The 19,651-nt window shown below is 44.5% G+C and overlaps 1 protein-coding gene across 2 annotated transcripts in view; it reads right to left on the reverse strand.

Moving 5' to 3' along the window:
- The window catches only part of Glipr1 (GLI pathogenesis related 1), a 25,518-nt gene extending 9,098 nt beyond the window's left edge, over positions 1-16,420 (reverse strand). For both annotated transcript variants that reach the window (XM_038314566.2, XM_038314565.2), the window contains exons 1-3: positions 16,287-16,420; positions 6,148-6,653; positions 3,263-3,502 (exon numbers count right to left, since the gene is read on the reverse strand). In XM_038314566.2, the coding sequence (XP_038170494.1) occupies positions 3,263-3,502; positions 6,148-6,321 (414 nt within the window). In that variant the 5' untranslated portion in view covers positions 6,322-6,653; positions 16,287-16,420. The remainder of the gene's footprint in view (positions 1-3,262; positions 3,503-6,147; positions 6,654-16,286) is intronic.
- Positions 16,421-19,651: the final 3,231 nt, after the last annotated feature.

The raw sequence follows: 19,651 nt of genomic DNA on the forward strand, positions 1-19,651 counted from the left end.
AGGGAAGAAGATATCTTAATTAAGGGAGCCATTTTAGGGTTGGCAAGAGACTTGAGTCTAGAGGGGTTCCCAGGTATCCATGGAGATGTCCCCAGCTAGTTCCTTGGGCAGCTGAGGAGAGGGAGCCTGAAATGGCCCTTTCCTATAGCCATACTGATGAATATCTTGCATATCACCATAGAAGCTTCATCTGGCGATGGATGGAGATAGAGACAGAGACCCACATTGGAGCACATGACTGAGCTCCCAAGACCCAAATGAGGAGCTGAAGGAAGGAAAACATGAGCAAAGAAGTCAGAACTGCGAGGGGTGCGCCCACCCACTGAGATGGTGGGGCTGATCTAATGGGAGCTCACCAAGGCCAGCTCAACTGGGACTGAAAAAGTATGGGATCAAACCGGACTCTCTGAACATGGCGGACAATGAGGGCTGACTGAGAAGCCAAGGACAATGGCACTGGGTTTTGATCCTACTGCATGTACTGGCTTTGAGGGAGCCTAGTCTGTTTAGATGCATACCTTCCTGGACCTGGATGGGTGGGGGGAGGACCTTGGACTTTCCACAGGGCAGGGAACCCTGACTGCTCTTTGGACTGGAGGGAGGGGGAGTGGGGAGAGTAAAAAGTGGAAAAACAATTATGTTGTTGGGCCAATGTGACCCCTGTACTAATCTTTCCAATCACTTCTGTTTTATTCTGAAATTTTCAATTTTATTCATTTCATTGGTGACTGGTTTTATCTGAGACGCTCTGAGGTAAAGAATTCTGTGTCCACAGCAGACTTACTAAGTGAGAAACACACTTAGTGTCTCACACAACTCCATTTCAACTCCATTTCAACAGCTCCTTCCAGGTGCTCCTTCCTCATGCCAGGAATCCATGTTTTTACCATTCCTGCCTGTTACCTTAGCTCTCTCAGCATTTTGTTTAATCTCTTAGCTTTTCAGCACTTCCTTCCATAGTGTTTCCAGATTTCCTTCATCTTTGGATGTGCTTTTTTAGAAATCTGCAAATATAGCTTAGCATGCATGGTATGCTTTAGTTAGTCACTGACACAAATTTTCAGAGGGAAGGCATGTTCCAGACCATGATCTCAGGGTGTTCTAGGCCATGATCTCAGGGCGTTTGAGGTCATGATCTTGGGGGTTCTAGGCCATGATCTCAGGGCGTTTGAGGTCATGATCTTGGGGGTTCTAGGCCATGATCTTGGGGTTCTAGGCCATGATCTCAGGGGGTTCTAAGCCATGATCTCAGGGGGTTCTCGGTCATGATCTCAGGATGTGGTCAGTTGTCATTACCTTTAGGTCTGTCATGAGGGTTATAGAAACTAGTCACACCTTGTGGTGTCCAATTAGAGAAAAGAGGGTAAAGTCCCTATATCCTTTTCAAATGAATACCCCTATCTTCATTTGCCTGGACCCTACCTAAGTAAAGCTTTCACTACTTCCCTACACAGTGCTTCAGGCCTTTAGGAGACCTTGATGATCTCAACCGTAACAGTTTTCAAAGTTGGGTTAACTGGATATGGTACTTCACACCTGTAATATCAGCACTTGGGAAGCTGCAACAGGAAGCTCACTGAGTTCAAGGCCTACCTAGGCTGTGCAGTAAATTTCAGATCAGGCTGGGCCATAGAGTTGGTCCTGTTGTTATCTTTAACTAAGAGTCAAAGGAGCAAGCCAGGGTCACACAGCATCAAGGCAGAATCTAAACTCAGATCCAAATTGAATCTGGAACTTTCCCCCTAGTGAATCCTTTAAACAAAAATGGGAAGTTTCTAGCCTGTCTCCAGTGAATATACAGGTAAAATGTTGAATTAGCGTGTCAAGAAATACTGTACTGTTCAGATACTCAATCTGAACTTATGCCCCATACTCGTACCAGCTATCATTGGGCAACAGATGCAAACAACATCATTTGCATAAAGATGAGGGTAAGGAGAGGTTACAATCCCCACTTTAGGTAACTTTCCAGCAGGAAGCTGGAGTAAGCCGAATTTTCCTGAAACCTACATCACAGTCTCTTCTAAGGCTGAAGCAGGAATTGTAGCCAAGATATAGCAACATCCTCTTCCAATGTGATTTGATAGAAAATTAGATTCTGATCGCTAACCTTTGCTAAGTGCTTACCAACAAGTGCTGGCCCAGATTCCTGCACATCACCCCCTGAGAAATTAACTTATGGGCCCATACTTTATTGGGTTGCAGTCTCAGAGATATGAGTCAAGAGAAACAGGAGTGAGGCAGGGAAGGCAGGATACAGTTGGAAATGGTTTCTGGCTCTCAGGCTAGCTCCCTCTGATTTGGGGAGACACATGTGTGCATGACTAGCCCAATGCAAGACACCTGACACAGGTCATGTGCGCAAAGGAGACACAGAAACTATATAGCCAAGGGCCCGCACAGGGTTCCACACTGCAAGAGATGTATGACTTGCCTCTTGAAAAGTGGAATTTGTCAAATGAAAAGAAAGGCTTTAGGATCAATTAACCAGGTATAGAAGGTGTGTAGAATGTATATGAATAAGTCTGGTGTTTTGTTGAATTTTAAGTAACCAAGCATGCAAAATATGTGGTACTCAGAAGATGGCTTACTTTATAACAGACTTGTAAGCCATACTTGTATCCCCTCCTGCCAGGGAGTCACAATAAGGAGTAAGGTCAGGTTCATATCATATAGACTTGAGGCAGCGGAAACATCCCTAAAATATCTCCCTTTACATCCACAGGGTAAAAGGACGGCTTGTACTTGTGACATGAGAAAACGGACTTCCAAAATCATATCTATCTCTCATATGGATATGAGATCAAATTAGTGGTCCTAACCTCTTCAGTAGAGGATGTAACTCTCGACAACCATTTTTTAAAAGTGAGCATGGGCTTTACACCTTTCTAAGCTGAAAGGCTCATTCAGTTCTTACCACAAGCATAGAAGGGAGGCTCTACCATCCATATGTCAACAAATTGAGTTGGAGAGCTTACAATGCGTCCCTACAGCCACTTAGCTAGTGAGGAGAGTTCAGATTCACTTATCAGAGACATTGCAAGGCTTTAAGTAACATAACATACAGGCTATCTCATATGGGAATCTCATACTGCCTGAGCTGATGGCTCTTACATATGACCTTATCCATGTAACTAATTCTCCAAGTACATTTTCCTCTCATATTTATAACCCTACTAGCACACTATATATTTTCTCAACTCCACATTCAGTTTTCCACCTTTAAAAAGGTGACTCTAAGAGGCTGTAGGGATGTACTTACCTGAGTGTAATGACCACAGACACCCGTGCATCTCCTAGTCCTGAAGTCGTAGTACTTGACTTCATTGTACCAGGATGAAATGGCTGAAGATACTGAAAAGAGGCTTAAAGACCCAGTCCAGATATTTTCTCCCACTGCGGTGAAGTTCGGGTGCAGCCGTGATTTCAGCCGTGGGTTGTGTTCAAACTGACAAACTTTAGCCCACGATTTTGCAATGCGGGCTAGGTCTGAGTCCCAAGACTGAAAAATAATTAAATGATATAAGAGTTAAATTTCTTTTTCAAAACTGTGACGATGCAAGGCCTTTTGCCTGTTAATCCAGATGTGCAGAGCCCACCGGATACTACTTACTTTACCAACCGGTTCTGCTTCCTTTTGGAGTGGGAGTCAAAAGCGGCAAATGAAGGGCGGCGAAAATTGCAGAGGAGCTACAACCTAGAGTAACTAACTAGTCTCAGCCTGCTAACTAGGGCAAGAATACAAAGTCATCAGGTCAGAGAATCCGACTAGGAGAGGGGAAGCAGAAGCATCCATGTCTGCAGGCGACATGGGCTGATAACCAGAAGCTCTAAGAACTGAAAAAGTCCAGTGAAGAAGCGGGGCAAACAGAGATCAGCAAGCTACCCTGTGGTACCTTCTGTATGAAGTAATAGTGAACTTGCTAAGAAACAAAACAAAAAATGAATAGTTCCATTCCACTAGTCCTCTGACAATAAAATATGTAGGAATCAACCTTACCACAGGGGTGAAAGACCTCTACAATGAGAACCAAACACTGAAGACAGATACTGTAGAAGACACTAGAGCAATGGTTCTCCACCTGGGGGTCATGACCTTTTTGGAGGATAAGGACCCTTTCACAGGGGTAGCATATCATATATTTACATTATGATTCATAACAGCAGCAAAACTACAGTTATGAAGTCGCCATGAAAATAATTTTATGGTTGGGGGTCACCACGGCACGAGGGACTGTACTGAAGGGTTGCGGCATTAGGAAGGTTGAGAACCACTGCACTAGAGAGTGGGAAGGCTGTTTCTGCTCATGGATTTTTTTGTTGTTGATCTTTTCAAATGGCAGTACCGATGAAAGATGTTTACAGATTCACTTCACTGCTAATGCTTCCTTCCTAAAGCTAGAAAGAAGAAAGAAGAAAGTCAGAAAGTTAACACAGAAACACAAGAGACTCCATACGCCAAAGGACTTCTGAGCAAAAGTATCGCCACTAGAGGAATCGTCAATCTGGACTTCAAAAATATAAAGCGTGGTCAGAACACAGTCTACTGGAAGAGAACACTAGGCAAATGATGTCTGGCTGGGGAAACTGGATACACACGCACGGAAGCATGGACCTGGGTTCTTGTGGTGTGTAAAAAACCAAGTCAGAATGTGTTACAAAAAAAAAAAAAAAAACAAAAACAAAAAACCCTTAAGATGAAACCTGAAACTGCCAAGCCAATGCCTCAGTTTCGCTTCCTCTTTTTCTATCTGTAGCTCTTCTTTTTTGACTAATTGCTTTGGCTAAGATTTCAGTATATGAGGCATAGGTGATAATTTTCTGAGTAGGGCTTCAGTAGCACGGGAAGTAAGAGAAAATGGCAATAGTAATGGCAGTGAGACTGCATCAACTAAAAACCATGGGCACAGTGGTGGCACGACCACAGCAAAGTGACATCCGAAAGGAGGCAGAGGAATTGAGTGTGATGGTACACACCTTTAATTACGACACTGAGGGTGGGACGCAGAGCATCCGGCTGATCTCATCTGCATATCAAGTTCCAGGCTAGCCAGGACTGGTGAGAGAGTGTATCTCAAAAAGATAAAAGGCAGAACATATATTCCAGATACTCATCCACCAATGGATTAATCTCCAAAATGAACTAAAAGTGCTGAACACGAACAGAATGAAAAATCCAACAACCAACACAACTGAACCGGACAGAGTCCTCAGAAGAAGTGTGGGCCAACATCCTTAGCCATGAGGGGTATGCTAAGGGAAAGTACACTAAGAGCACATCTTACCCTAGTCAGTACAATATCTAATTCAGAAAATAAGCGGCATCAAAGACGTGGGTGGGGAAAAGTCCTAAGAGGAACACAAACTAGTTCAGTCACTATGGAAATCAGTGTATAGGGTCACCCAAAAATATAGATGTAAGACTATCATGAGATTTAGCTATAGCATTTTTGGGCAGATCTATCTACAGGAATCTACACTTTAGAGATATCTGCTTATCCATTGTCTATTGTGGCACTATTGACAATATCCAAGTTCTGGATCACATCTGATTGTTCACAAATAGCTGAAGGGATGAGGGAAATCTGTGTATGTGTGTATTTCCATACATACTGTGGAGTATTGAGTCAAACTTTGGACATTTGCAGGAAAATGGATGGATTGGAGATCACCGTGTTAAATGAAATAGAGCAGATTCTGAAGAGACACAGGATCAGAGGACCCGAGGACCAAAAGCCCAAAAGGGCAATAGGAGGAATATAATCAAAGAGCGATGTAAGAAATTATCATAATGAAGTCACCATTATTTTATACAGAACATGATAATAAAAACAACAGTCCTTAAGACAAAAAAGGTCACACATACTAACAGGAAAAGAAGTGGCAGCAAGGAGAAGTCTATGGCTCGTAGCTGGCGAAAGGGAAGTATCCAGAAAGAACTGAACCATGCCGCCTGTGGCATTGCTTAAGACAGAGTTGGAGGGAGGGATCCATCGTGTGGGTTCTGATCACAGGACAAGTATACTGCACACAGAAATCACAAGCAAAACAACAACACATTCGGGTTTACCCAGAATTCACACCCAGCTTTGCACAGGCAGGCTGCCTCTGACGGATGCGTGCCACAAACACTGTTCGCACACTCACCATGTACAGCATGTTCCTGGCTGTCGGATTCACTTTGGACCGGTGCTGGTTGTGGATTTGAACACATTGTTGGATGAAATCCTCATTGGTTATATCTGGCAAAGTACTTGCGGTATATGAAGAACTAGAAACGAAAGAAGCCATGCAGAGCATTATAGCAAGAGTGGCCTGCATGCTGCCTCTGGCTGCGGTTGGACCTAGAACCCAGAACCCCTGGGTTCTGATAGAAAGCTTGGTTTTCTCCGTTTTCAGACCTTTTTTTTTCTGTGCTGGAAGGTTGAACCCAGGGTCGATTGTGTTGGGCAAGAGCTCCGCCCCCGAGCTACATCTTCAGCACTCGGCTTCTTTGTGACCAGCCTCACCAAGCACAGTTGACCTCTCAGCTGGAGAAGTCTGAAGCAGAACGTTGAGTCATGAAACTCACGAACTAGATTTCTCCATATATGGCTTGCAGCTCAGTTTGTTGTTAACCCTGTCCCCGTCGGTGCTTCTCGGTGACACGGAACCTACAAAACACAGATTCTTGTTAGGCGGCATCAAGCTTTGAGCTGAGGTATTTCCAAAGGAATTTCTGTGGGCTCCAGAAATAAGTCCTGTGTTAGTCAGGCTTTGCTAAAGGAACAGAAATGACAGACTATACGTATTCACAGGGGATCTGTTACACTGGCTTAGAGGATGTGGCCTGAGGGGTCCCATAATGGTTGACTCACGCCAGTAGAGGCCAGACACTTGTAGCTGTTCATTCTCCATTCTCCGAGGCAGGATGTCACAGCACTCAAATTCTGGAGTTGGCGCCCTGGAGGATTCAGTCTACACTGGACTCCTGAAGAAGCCGAGTTCAACACCAACCACAACAGGAAGTGAAGGAACTTACCAGTCAAAAGGGAAGGCAGCAAGCAAACCAAAAGCAACTCCTGGTCCCCCTTTTAAAAAATGTGAGCTATCACCAGAAGGCAGAAGGCGTGGCTCAGATTTAGAGTGGGTCGCCCGGCTACAAATGATCTGAGTAAGAAAATTCCTCCCAGGAGTGCCCAGCTGCCTAGGTTTTTGTTGATTCCAGATGTAGTCGATTTGACAGTCAAGATCATCATCACGAATCTCTACCAAATGACTGGCAAATGTTTTTGCAAAGCCTTTTTTTTTTTTTGGAACCCTCTGTGCAAACAGTGGCAGGAATAGAGTGGTCCCTGATTTATCAGTTTATTATGAGCGCGGAGAACAGACACTTCCCTATCCAGACGTAGTAGTAAAGTCGAAGTTACTGATAAACTTGCCAGCATCACCACTATATGCACTGAGACCATTATTAAGTAAAATAAAGGTTTCTAGGACATGGTTTTTAGCAATACTTAAAGCTTATCTGTTTTGTTTTTAAAACAGTTAAGTGACAATAACTAATGACCCAAATGATAGTATGTATATACTGGACTAAGGTGGGGTGACTTTCAGCACAGCAAGCAAATTCAGTGCCAAATTTAATGGTTGCTTGAGCACCCACCCCCCTTGCACACATGCAGCTCCCAGGACTTTTTATCTTGAAAATTGCCCTAGTTTTCTTTCCGTTGCTGGGACCAAACACGGGGCAGAAGAACTTGTGGGAGGAAAGGGTTTATAATGTGGTTAAGTAAGACTTTGTGAAGAATTCAAAAGTAGAATTGTGAAACACGTGTCCACACACAGGCGTGCATGGTGAAGGAGGCAGGGAGGAAGCCGTGGGGGGTGGCGTTTGAGTTTCATTCCAAGTAGCAACTAGCTGTGAGAGCTTGAACAGCTTAGCACACTCCTTTAAGTACTTAGAAACCTAAGAACTTTCACACCACACCCAATTAGTGAGGGCAGTCCCGGCAGAGCCTCAAGCACTAAGCTGGAGGCAGGAAGGGAAGCAGAGACTAAGAAGAACTGCTATTTACTGGCTTGCTCAGTTTGCTTTCTTATAGTCCCCAGGACCACCTGCCTAGGGGTGGCACTGCCCACAATGGGCTGCACCCTCCCATGTCAATTATGAATCAGAACTATGCCCCATGGACTTGCTAACAGCCGGTCTGATGGCTGCATTCTTTACCGGAGGGTTCTTCTCCCCGGTGAGTTCAGCTCCTGTCAAGTTGACAAAAACATGGCCAGCAAAAAATCTTTGCCACAGTGGTGTTTTAGCAAATTCTGTTTCTAATTTTCTACATTTTCATTGATTATTTGTTTTCTTACAGTGGAAACACACTATCTCTTGTAATAAGAAAACCGACGTTATTTTGGAGAGTCATATGCAAATTAACACAGACACTGCGTGGTAAACCTGTACACACATGGAAGAGTACTAGTACCCTCCTGTATCATAACTGTCACTGCATGAGAGGGTGGGGGAGAAATGACATAAGGATTCATTGTACTCTTACCCTCTCTAATTAGATTCTGGAAAGCCCTGGGCTCAAATGCCTCCAGCGCACCGATTCTCAACCTGTGGGTCGCGCTACCACCCCCCCCACACCCTTTCAGAGTTGCCCAAAACCATCCGAAAAACACATTTATATTATGATTCATAGCAGCAGCAAAATTGTTATTAAATATCAATGGAATAATAATGAAATAATTTTATGGTGGGGGGTTACCACAACATGAGGAACTGTGTTCAAAGATGGCAGCCATCAGGAAGGTTGAGAACCACTGCTCTAGAGAGACCGTCTCTTCAGCTCCCACGACCTTTCGGTCACCACCATTTCAAGCTAGGCAGTTCATCTTTGTAACCAGGAATTCTGACTTTGGGGGTCTTCCTGTCTGATGTAAGGTCTTACTCTCTTGCCTAGGCTGACCTCAAATTTGTCATCCTCCTGCCTCAGCATCTCAAAGGCTGAGATTATAGGCACGAGCTACCACATCTGGCTTCTATCTAGTTTGTAGACCTGGTTGTCCTGGAATTCATTAAAACAGACCAGACTGGTCTCGAACTCACGGAGGTTCACCCACCTCTGCCTCTCCAGTACTGGGATTAAAGGTATGAGCTACCATACCCAGTAAGATTCTCTAACATACTGCTGTTAATTCAATCATGTGTGTATGCACATTTGAACACATATCTGTTTTGAAAAATACAATTTAAACATTCGAAGGTTTCATAGAGGCCATAATTTTATGCATTTTGTATTATTTTTAATAGCCAAAGTTTAAGAATGCTATTGGTTATTATGACTCTGTATAAATACTTCATGAGCTGTTTTTACAGATGAATGCACCGTAATTTGTTTACTATTATATACATACATATTCAAATTCTTTTAAATTTTTTCATAAATAATGCTGTAGAAGTCTTTATAGAGAGAGAATAATGTGAAATTACCTTTAGGACTACACTAATTTATATTAGTGTGTACTTATAAGGATGACATCTTAATAGACAATAAAGACACTTATGTATATATCATATTGTAAGGTAACAGTATGAGATAATAATGGAAGAGGCCAGAATAAATTTTATTTGGGAATGACTAGAGGAAAAGAAATCTCAGTATAGGACTAGGCTCAACTTCAAACATAATAAAGACACCTGAGGAATTAAGAGTTACGAAGAGGAGGACATCAAGAGGACAGCAGAGTTAACAGTGCTGACGTCAAGACAGGAAGTTCAGATATCAAGATAGGAGAGATTGACACACTCTCTGGACTGCCAGAAAAGCATTTTTTTTTTTTGTAAAAGCTGGTCCATCCAGGCCTAGCAAAGGGCCACAGATGAAGGCCTAGCACAGCTGAGTGCTTAGAATGTCCCTAGGGGTTTGGTCAAGGAGTCTTGTCAATACTTAGTACCGCCTACTTTTTGCAGGCTAGTTTTAGCTTATCACTTCCCGATTTTAGCTGATCTTGGGGTACAGTTTTTCCAAAGATGGATCTGACCTGGAACTTCCATATTTGCCTTTGGATTTGTGAGGTGACAAACCAAGGAAAAGAGCTCCCGGATCAACATCACGGGTGCCAGGATCAGCTGTGCTCACACTGAAACAGTGGCTTAAAACACAAATTTGAAGGTAATTGTATGAGCCAGGGTTTCCATTGCTGCGACCAAATTCCCAGGAAGACACCTCAGAGGAGGAGAGTTTAGGGGTTTAGTCCACATTGTTTCTAGGCCAGGGTAAGGTGACGCGTGTGGATACAGCATTGAGGAACAGTGCAGCGCACCGCACCATTTGTGCAAGCAGTGAGCTAGGAGGAGGGTCAGGGGACAAAAGTACATCTTTCTCGGGCTTGTCCCTAATGACTTCCCTCTTCCTCCTAAGCCCATCTCCTACTTTGCATACCCTCCAAAAGTTTCTTATGAGTAAGTTTCCTGAAACCTATCAATGGGCTACCACACCCCAGTACATGAGCCTGTGGAGATATTTTCTTCAGACTATGCTGAGAATGAATAGCAGACACGCCTTACAATTACTACAAATATATTTTAGACTTTCCATAGCACTGGTATGTTTTAGGTATTTAAAAAGGCGTTCGTATTCTTGTGTTTCTCACTTCTCGATGAATCCTTTGACGCTGAAATACAGGTAAGTGGGTTTCACATAAACGTCGGAGATTTCCTGTCCTTCTGTAAGAAGAGAATCTGCCTGTGGGCGCTGCCAAGCTTCTCCCGTGAAATCTACTGGAAGACTTACCCCTTGGTAGTTACTTTACCAGATTCTCAGCAGCCGAGAAGACCACTGCACAAATAGAAAACCATACAGGAAACCCAGCTATTCTGCGTAAAGGTTGAGAGCTGCTGTGAAGTTACCATGGTAACATAACTTCCTCTTTCTCTAAAACCTTGTAGCTACACATTCATTATCTTTTCAGCTCTTTGGATTTGACCTTACCTAGAAGACTAACTTGTGCATGACAGAATATTCCACGGACTCAAAAGAAGATGGCACAGCCATCTTCTGCCAGGTCACCATGATCCTCTTGTATTTTTAACCACACTATCACCTGATATATTCTATTCATGTTTCCTTCCTTATGACCTTGGAATTACACAGGTACATTACACTTTTTAAATGTCTATCTGTTGGGGACTGTGGACACCCTCAGACCCTGAATTTCCTGTAAACAACTTGTTTTCCTCTGCTCTGAGCGGCCTGCAGCTGCTCTGTGCACGAGACGCTGATGGCAGGGGAGTGGTTTCTGGTGGGTCTGCAGCTGAAAGATCCCGAGAGCCAGGACATGGCTAGAGCCCTAGATAAGCTGACAATAAAGGGGATATTCTTGTTTCAAGGATGACCCATGCCTCTCTCTGCCTTTGTGTGTTTCAATCTCCAGCCCCTTAACCGGCTCGCGAATCATACCATAGCATGTAGAATAGGCGTTGTGTTTTACATTTATCTAATTTTATTTTACGTCACTGAGATAAGCTCTCTGTAGCTCAAGCTGGTCTTGAACGTGCTATGGGGCCAGGATGACTTTTAGCTCTTGGTTCCCATTTTCTCCAAGTTCTAGTATTTCAGGCACTCACCAACCGTACCGTGTGATAGGCACATATTGGATGAAGACTCTAAGGGCCAAAGTTAGAAAACTAAGTCACATTCACACAGGAAAAGAAAGGAAATAAGTAAACACAAGTTGTCCCTTTTCATAGCAGAAAGAGCTTTCAGACCTTGGTACTAATACAGAGACTGGTGGCTTTCCTCTGTTCTCCCCATTGTTTCTGGGCTATGACATCGGGGAGCCACTACTTGACACCTCTGTGCTTCTTTTCCCCTAATGATATCTTTTCCCTGCTAAAGAACTAGGCTGAATTGTGTAATCTCATTTCCTGTATCTTGGGTTGTTGACAGTTGAGACTGCCAGCTTCCCACCACAGCTTCCAGACCACCACGACCAGGCCTGTCCTGGGAGTGTTTCAGATATGTGGAATTCATTTTATACCAAATACTACACTTAGCATCATCATCCACAGGTCTCCTTTAAGGTCCTGGAAGACTTTGGCATTGGCCTATAAAATCTTTTTATTTGAATTATCTAGTGCTCTCCTAGTCCAACTCTATTCTATGGTTTAACAAATGAGTCGTGGAGACATAGCTTGGGCCTTACCAACTAGACTTGCTTCGCCTTCAATTTCGATCATTTCGTTGTAACATTCACCTCCTTGGTGCCTAATGTCTGCCCTGTCTGCCACCATACTGGTGGTGGCTTCAGGCCTCATTATTTTTCAACCTATCATCATCAATTCTAACCTCTTTTTTTCATTTTGCAAGCCTGCAACAATTACAAATATGTCATACCAGTATTTTCACGCATATGCGCACACACGCGTGCGCACACACACCCACACTCACACACACACACACACAGAGAGAGAGAGAGAGAGAGAGAGAGAGAGAGAGAGAGAGAGAGAGAGAGAGAGGGAGAGGGAGAGATGGCTAAGTGGTTAAGAGTATTGAGTGATCTTTAGAGGACCCAGATTTAATCCTAGCACCCACATGACGGTTGGCACTACTGTCTGTAACCCAGTTCCATGGTATCTGATGCTCTCTTCTGGCCTCCTTGGGCACCAGGCACACATGTGGTACACATATACACATGCCAGCAAAATAGCCATGCACAGTAAGTGAAGTTAAAGCAAACTTAGAAGCAGGAACTGAAGAACAACAGAATCCGGGGATATTTGATATACGCCGAGTTCCATTCCTGGACTAGACATCACTGCCCTTAGTAGTGTCGCAGGTAACTAGGCCGTTTCTGTGGCTCCTGTAACTGCCTTTCAAAACAGAAAATTCCCGAAGTTTCCTAGTGAAGATTCCTCCAGTTAAGGCCAGTTTTCTTCTATTTCCAACAACTGAAAGAGAGAGATTCCCTTAAACCCATTAAATTAGTCCAGCATGACCCTCTTATTAAAACTAGAGAAAATCACAAGAGGAAGCTGTGGAGGAGTGGTTTCTCAACCTTCCTAATGCTCCGACCTTTACTACAGTTCTGCACGTTGTGGTGACCCCCAACCATAAAATTCTCATTGCTACTTCATAACTAATGTAAAATATCTGGGTTTTCTGGTGGTCTTAGGCAACCCCTGTGAAAGGGTGATTTGAGCCCCAAAAGGGTGGTGACCCACAGGTGGAGAACTGTCGCTGTAGACCAATATTCCCGATAAAAGATGCCAAAATTCCCAGCAACATTACTACCAAATCAAATTCAGTAAAATATCAAAAAGCAACACAATCAAGTTGATTCATCTTAGGGAGGCAAGAACGGTTCAACACAGTACAGCACCTCAACTGAAGGGACACAATCCAATCTCAATAGTCACAGACGAAGGGTTTGTTAAAATCCAGCATTCCTCCATGATAAAATTCAAGAACAAATTAGGCACAGAAAGATCATACATCAGCATAACAAAGGCTTTACATAAATTCACAGTCAAAACTGTACTGAGTGTGTATGTGAGGGAGAATTGAAATGTATACTAACTATTTTTAAAAAGCTGTCATTTGCTTCTTCAGAGCTCACAGGACATGCCATATTGAACTACTAATAAGCATGATTGACTTTAGAATGTTTACATACGAAGTTACACCCGGGGCATACTTAAACACTAACACACTTAAACACTAACACAGTCTTCAAAGTACAGACAGGTTGGTGGTTCATTTTCACTTTCATTCTTTAGAAGTTGTTCTCAAAGGGAGAAAAGCGTGTTAGTTGTATGAAAACGTATTCACTGTGGCTAAATGACAAGCCAGCGTAGAAGTCAGAAGCCTGCTGAGGGCAATCCAGAACCAGTAATGCAGTAATATGATACCAGCAGCATTTTCACCCCCCCCCCATCCTGACTTCTTGATTACAGGCCTGTTTTTATCTCAGGGTCACCTGACTCACTGCAGGCATACAAAAGGAAAGAATGTACAGCAGAGACTTTCTGCTTTGTGTAGTGTGTGGAAAAATGACTTGTTTGCAGAAAAGTTATTAGAGAGACATCGACATCCCGAGCTAAACCCCATTGTACAAGTTGAGTTATGACCCTCCGTAGAAGCTGGCTTTCTGTTGCAGCGATAACACCGTGGCCAGGAGGCAATTTGGGTAAGAAAGCGCTGTTTTCATCTTACAGCTAGCTTACAGTCCATCACCCGGGAAGATAAGGCAGAAACCTGGAGGCCCCAACTACTAAAGCAGAGACCAAAGAGAAATGCTGCTTGCTACTCTCTTGGCTCAGCTTGCCTTTTATAACCCAGGAACACCTGCCAAGGGGTGAGCCCGCCCACATCAGTCGTTAAGAAAATGCCCCTGCAGGCATGCACACTGGTTAATCTGGAGAAAGCTGTTCAGTTAAGGTCCCTTGTTCCAGGTGTCTCTAATTTGTGTCAGCTGGCCAAAACTAACCAACACAACTTCCAAAACTTTGAAATCCTGATCTCTTCTAACACAGAAGGACGAGGGCCTTGCAGGCACAATCAAGTTAAAAGGAGACCATTGGTTTGTATTGCCCAGTGTTACTGCTCTCTTTAGGAGTACAGACCCAGACACACACATCCACAGAGGGAGAGAGATACAGAGACAGAGAGGTAGAAACAAAGACCATATATATATGTATACATATATATATGGAGACAGAGACCATAGAGGCAGAGAGAGATGGAGGCAGAGAGAGACGGAGGCAGAGAGAGACGGAGGCAGAGAGAGAGAGAGGCAGAGAGAGAGAGAGGCAGAGAAAGAGAGGCAGGGAGAGAGAGAGGCAGAGAGAGGCAGAGAGAGAGGCAGAGAGGCAGAGAAAGAGGCAGAGAGAGAGAGGCAGAGAGAGAGAAGCAGAGAGAGAGAGGCAGAGAGAGAGAGGCAGAGAGAGAGGAAAAGAGAGGAGGAGGAGGAGGAGATTTACAGGGGTAGCAGGACAGAAACACAGAGGGAAACAAGACAGACATGGGGAGGAGGAGAGACGGGGAGGAGAGCCATAAGAACAGACACAGGAGGAAGGGGTCATGGGAAAAATGCAGGCAGAGAATGGACACTTTTGCCATAAGGCAAGTAATTCCTGGGGCCAGCAGCAGCTGGCAAAGTAGCTCTGGAAGGCACATAGTCTGGCCAAGCCTTTGACTCCAGGGTTCCGGCCTTGAGGAACGCGTGTGAACACACTTGTCAGTTATCTAATTTGTTGTACTTTGGTACAGTAGTTCTAGTAAACACTATACCTAGTCCTGATTTGGAGGGTGAGGGTGATATCTCCTTATGGCAGAATGGAGAACAGGATCTACTAAGAGAAAAGACTTTCTTGGGCTCCACTCAGGACTCCGGGAGGTAAAACAAACAAAACCAAATCATTCCTTTCCCTCTCTGACAGAACAGAGACACAGCAGTACAGAGATCACTTACAGTCCAGTGTTGGGGTTTTATGATGAGACAACGTTTCCTCATTTATCTGCAAAAATATTTTCTTGCTTTTAAGTTACATAAACTGACAGATCAGCTCGCTCACATTAAAACTGAAATTATAGTCTACTTGTAGAAGAATAGTTGGTTAGTAACTGTTAGATGCTTAACATAATGATTTTCACAGTTTTAAGATATTAAGTTTAGTATTAGAGGAATTCTTATGCAACGGCCACTTCGATGTTAACACATCAATTGGTGCCAAACATTTAGTTAAGCCCTAATAATTGTATATAACATAAAAAATTATACAACTGTTTAAGATACAGTCCTGGCTAGAATGCAAGACTGTTTCATGTCAAGGGATGGAAGGGAGAATTTCAAAGTGTCTGGGAAAAGAACTTTAAGAAACAAACACTAAAACCAATAACTGAAAGGACGAGGTTCTCACAGAGGAAGCAAATTAAGTGAGTGGCAGCTGGGGGTCAGTGGTGGCCCGCTTTGCTTACCATGCTGGGTTTGACGGTACGGAAATCAGTTGAATAAATAAGGAGCCAATTTCCTGCACTTAGAAGCTGTACTGAGACTTGCTGATTTCCCCTTTTTACAGTATGGGTTAACAATAATACCAAATAGAGTGATTTTTGTTTAAGGCCAATAGGGAGACTTCCCTAAAACCCCTGGAAGTTACTACTCCTCCCTAAAAGGAAAGAAGCTGAACAGACTGAAAAGCCAGCAGCTCCTTTTGGATCTACAAAGGAACAGAGGACAGGGGCAGCTAGTTTTGATCTGCAGATGAAAGAGAGAACCAAACAGAAAGACTGAGAACTTACCTGAGCGTGGAGAGCAGCCACAAGATGAGAAAGCTGTAACCGGAACTAAGGAGTGGCTCTAGGTGACTAAACCATCAGCCTGCAGGAGATTCGGCCTGACATTAGTGACAGTCTGGGAGAGGCTTATGAGGCCCTGCCCTTCCCTTTTTTGCCCTTCCCTTTTTTCCCCTCCCCGGATGAACTATAAGCTACTGGTAGATTATGGGTTATGGGCAGTCAGGGGTGGGGGCAGCCATTGTTATCAGTTGTTTATACGCTGGGGCTTGGGTGCAAAGATGTGGAGGGACCCAGGGCCAATGGCCAGGTCCAAACTCATGATTACAGGATAAACTCAGAGGGTTGCAAAGCAGAACAAAACATGAATGGGAGAAGGGAACTTGTCTGGAAGAGGGAAGTTGATGTTGGTGGTAGGAGGGAGACAGGAGAGGGTGATGGGGTGCAAGTTGCCAGAATGCTACTTGTATACACATTCATACAATTGTCCAAGGACATAAGGAAAATTGTAGTTAAAACAGACCACCTCAGCGAACCCAATCAAGGGAGCCCAGGAGCCACGCTTTTCTCTGCTCATCTTTAGGAAGGCCACCAGATCCTCATTGTAAATACCAGAGGAAGAGAATTCCTTGGATTCTGGGGTGGGGGGCAGTCACGCTGATGTGCCCTGGAGCACTATCATTGGACAAGGGTCTTCTCTCAGCAGAGGCCGTTTCCTGGAATCTCAACTCCTGGGTCTGCTCAGAACCTAGCAGAAGTGAGTGAGGAAGAAGTCCCAATCTGAGGCTTCTTTTTCTGCCCTGTCCTATCTAAGGGCAAAGGGGAGCTGAGAAACACTTAAACCCCCACCCGCTCAGAGACATCAGAGAAGCTGAGTCACAGCGTTTTCCCTTCCTCGTCAAAGTGAGCCGAAATTCCCCGTAGCAGCTATATCTGTGTTGACACCCCTGCATACTTCTTAGACTCCGTGACTGTGGAGAGATGAGATGCTGAACACTCAGGGCCGAATCATGCTGGGCTCTCTCTATTCCCCTTACTAGGCATTTATTATCAACCTCTGTACTGGACGTACGAATATCTTAGTAATTAAGCAAAATGTTTGTAATATGTTAATTTAGCAGATGGTGTGGGGGGACATAACCCTCCACCTAAGGTCTCAAGGACAATCCAAAGCATGATTCCACCAAGGTTCACCCTGGGGATCTGATAAGTTTATTGGACTTCCTTATTGTGCATAGGTGAGGGGTTACTTGCTAGAGGGTGGGAGCTCTCCTCCAAAGCCACACCAGAACTCTGTCAAGTAGAGATGAGTACTGATGGATCCCTCCCTACGCTAATCTCTTCTCCGTCCTGCTATATATACTCTAGCCCCTTTCCAGGGCACGTGTACAGTTAGGGCAAAGAAACATAGAGCAGGTGGTAGGGAGAGGATGGGGTACACAGGTGATTCTCCTGACCCTCCTCATCCTCTAGGAGGCCATGTAACAAGTCAACAAGTCCAGCTGGGATGATTGTTTGCAAGCAGGCGCAGCTGAACACCTCAAAATGGCGGCTGTTTGGTTTGCGGGTAGTCCTGCACAGCATCCAGCATCCCCACCATTTCCCCCTGCTCTTACGTTCCCTCTGCCCTCCTCTTCCACAAGGTTTCCAGAGGGCGGTGACAGAGATGTTTGTTCTCTAAATCAAATGAGGGAACACACCCTTGTCCCCTTTCATGTCACCTGCACCTCACAGCTGTTAGCAAGTTAGGGGAGGGGTGGTATCTCTCTTCCTACAAAACACAAGGAAAAGGATGAAAAATAGGAACAGAAAATTTTCCAAATATGTAGACTGCAGTAACAAACAACGATTGTGAACAAATGTGGAGAAGCACTTTAGATGGCATGTATGCTTCTCCACGGAAAACTGACTTCCCTGGTCACAGACTTTTGCCTCTTGTCTCCCTGTAACCGGGTACCAGATGTGACTTTCCCCCCTGTGGCGCTGTCCTTAAGCCCAACCAGAAATCTAGGTCTACTCAGAAACACTCTGGCCACCATGGTGCTATTTGACAGGCGTTGCCTGGCACTTCCGTTGTGAAGTATCCAGGACCCAAGTCGGACAGGACCTCTAACCTTGATTCTCCCAGAGTCCTTAGCAACTTCTGGCATCACAGGAGCTAGCTAGGAGGGAGGCATTTCGATCCTAGTCCTAGCTTCGTTTCTCCAAGTCCGACAGCCAAAGCACGCAATCTCTTTAACAACGGAGTCTTACCATGACAGCTGTGGCAAAGGCTTTACTGTTTCAGCGTCTGCTAAGGCCTCTGTGGTCAACGATGCCGAGGAAAGTAACTTACTCCTAAGTACACCGAGATTCCCAACGGTCTTAACTTCTGTGACTACTGCAGTGATAAAGCCCCACAACCAATGTGACTTGTGGAGGACAGGGTTTGTTTTGCTTCCACTTCCATATCGCAGGTCATCGCTGAAAGAAATCGGAGCAGGAACTCAGGCAGATCAGGAACCCAGAGGCAGGAGCTACTTACAAACTCCGCCCCTCAAGGATTTGCTCAGCTTGTTGCTTCATTATAGAACCCGATACCACTGGCGAAGGCTGGACTGGGCCCTCCCACATCCATCAGTAATTAAGAAAATGTCCTACAGTCGAATCTTAGAGACATATATTCTCAATTGAGGTTCTCTCTTCTCAGATGACTCTAGCTTGTGTCATGCTGACATAAAAACTAGCTGGCATGCTAACTAATCTCTTCTTGGCTTCGAGGAGCATGCGTTTACCTTTTACATACCCGTTAACATCTGCAGGCACAGGCTACTGCGAACTTCCCCCAATTACCTTGATGGTTATCACTTGCATCCTTCCCAACCACGCAGAGAATTCATAGCAGCACCTGGCCTGGCCATTTGTGCTCATTGTGAACTAAGTCCCCATGCTTGGTTCTTCCACTTCACTTGCCTGTCTGTCTCTTAACTGAGTCTCCAACTCAGAAAACACTCCCAAGTTTTGTATTTATGCCAGTCACATGTAAGATGACCTTTATACAGAGGCAGGGCAGAACAATGATGGAAAGTCCTAAGCCACCTCAAAGTGAAGAGTTAGAGGGTGGAGCTAATCCTTGGTGAGGCGATTTAACATCCATTGGTCCCTGGGAATGTCAGCCTATTACAGTTGTTCAAAACTACTGGCGACCTTGGCCATTACTTCAGGGGAGTAGCCAGAAAGGGTCTCATCCTGAGAGACCGGCCGTGGGACAATGCTCTTTTAGCCTGTCACTTGTATTATTTTTAATAAAACACCGATTGGCCAATAGCCAGGCAGAAAGTATAAGTGGGGCAACCAGGCAGGAAGTAGAGGCAGGGCGATGAGAGCAGGAG

The sequence above is a fragment of the Arvicola amphibius genome, chromosome 17 (assembly GCF_903992535.2).
Source record: "Arvicola amphibius chromosome 17, mArvAmp1.2, whole genome shotgun sequence".
NCBI lineage: Eukaryota > Metazoa > Chordata > Mammalia > Rodentia > Cricetidae > Arvicola > Arvicola amphibius.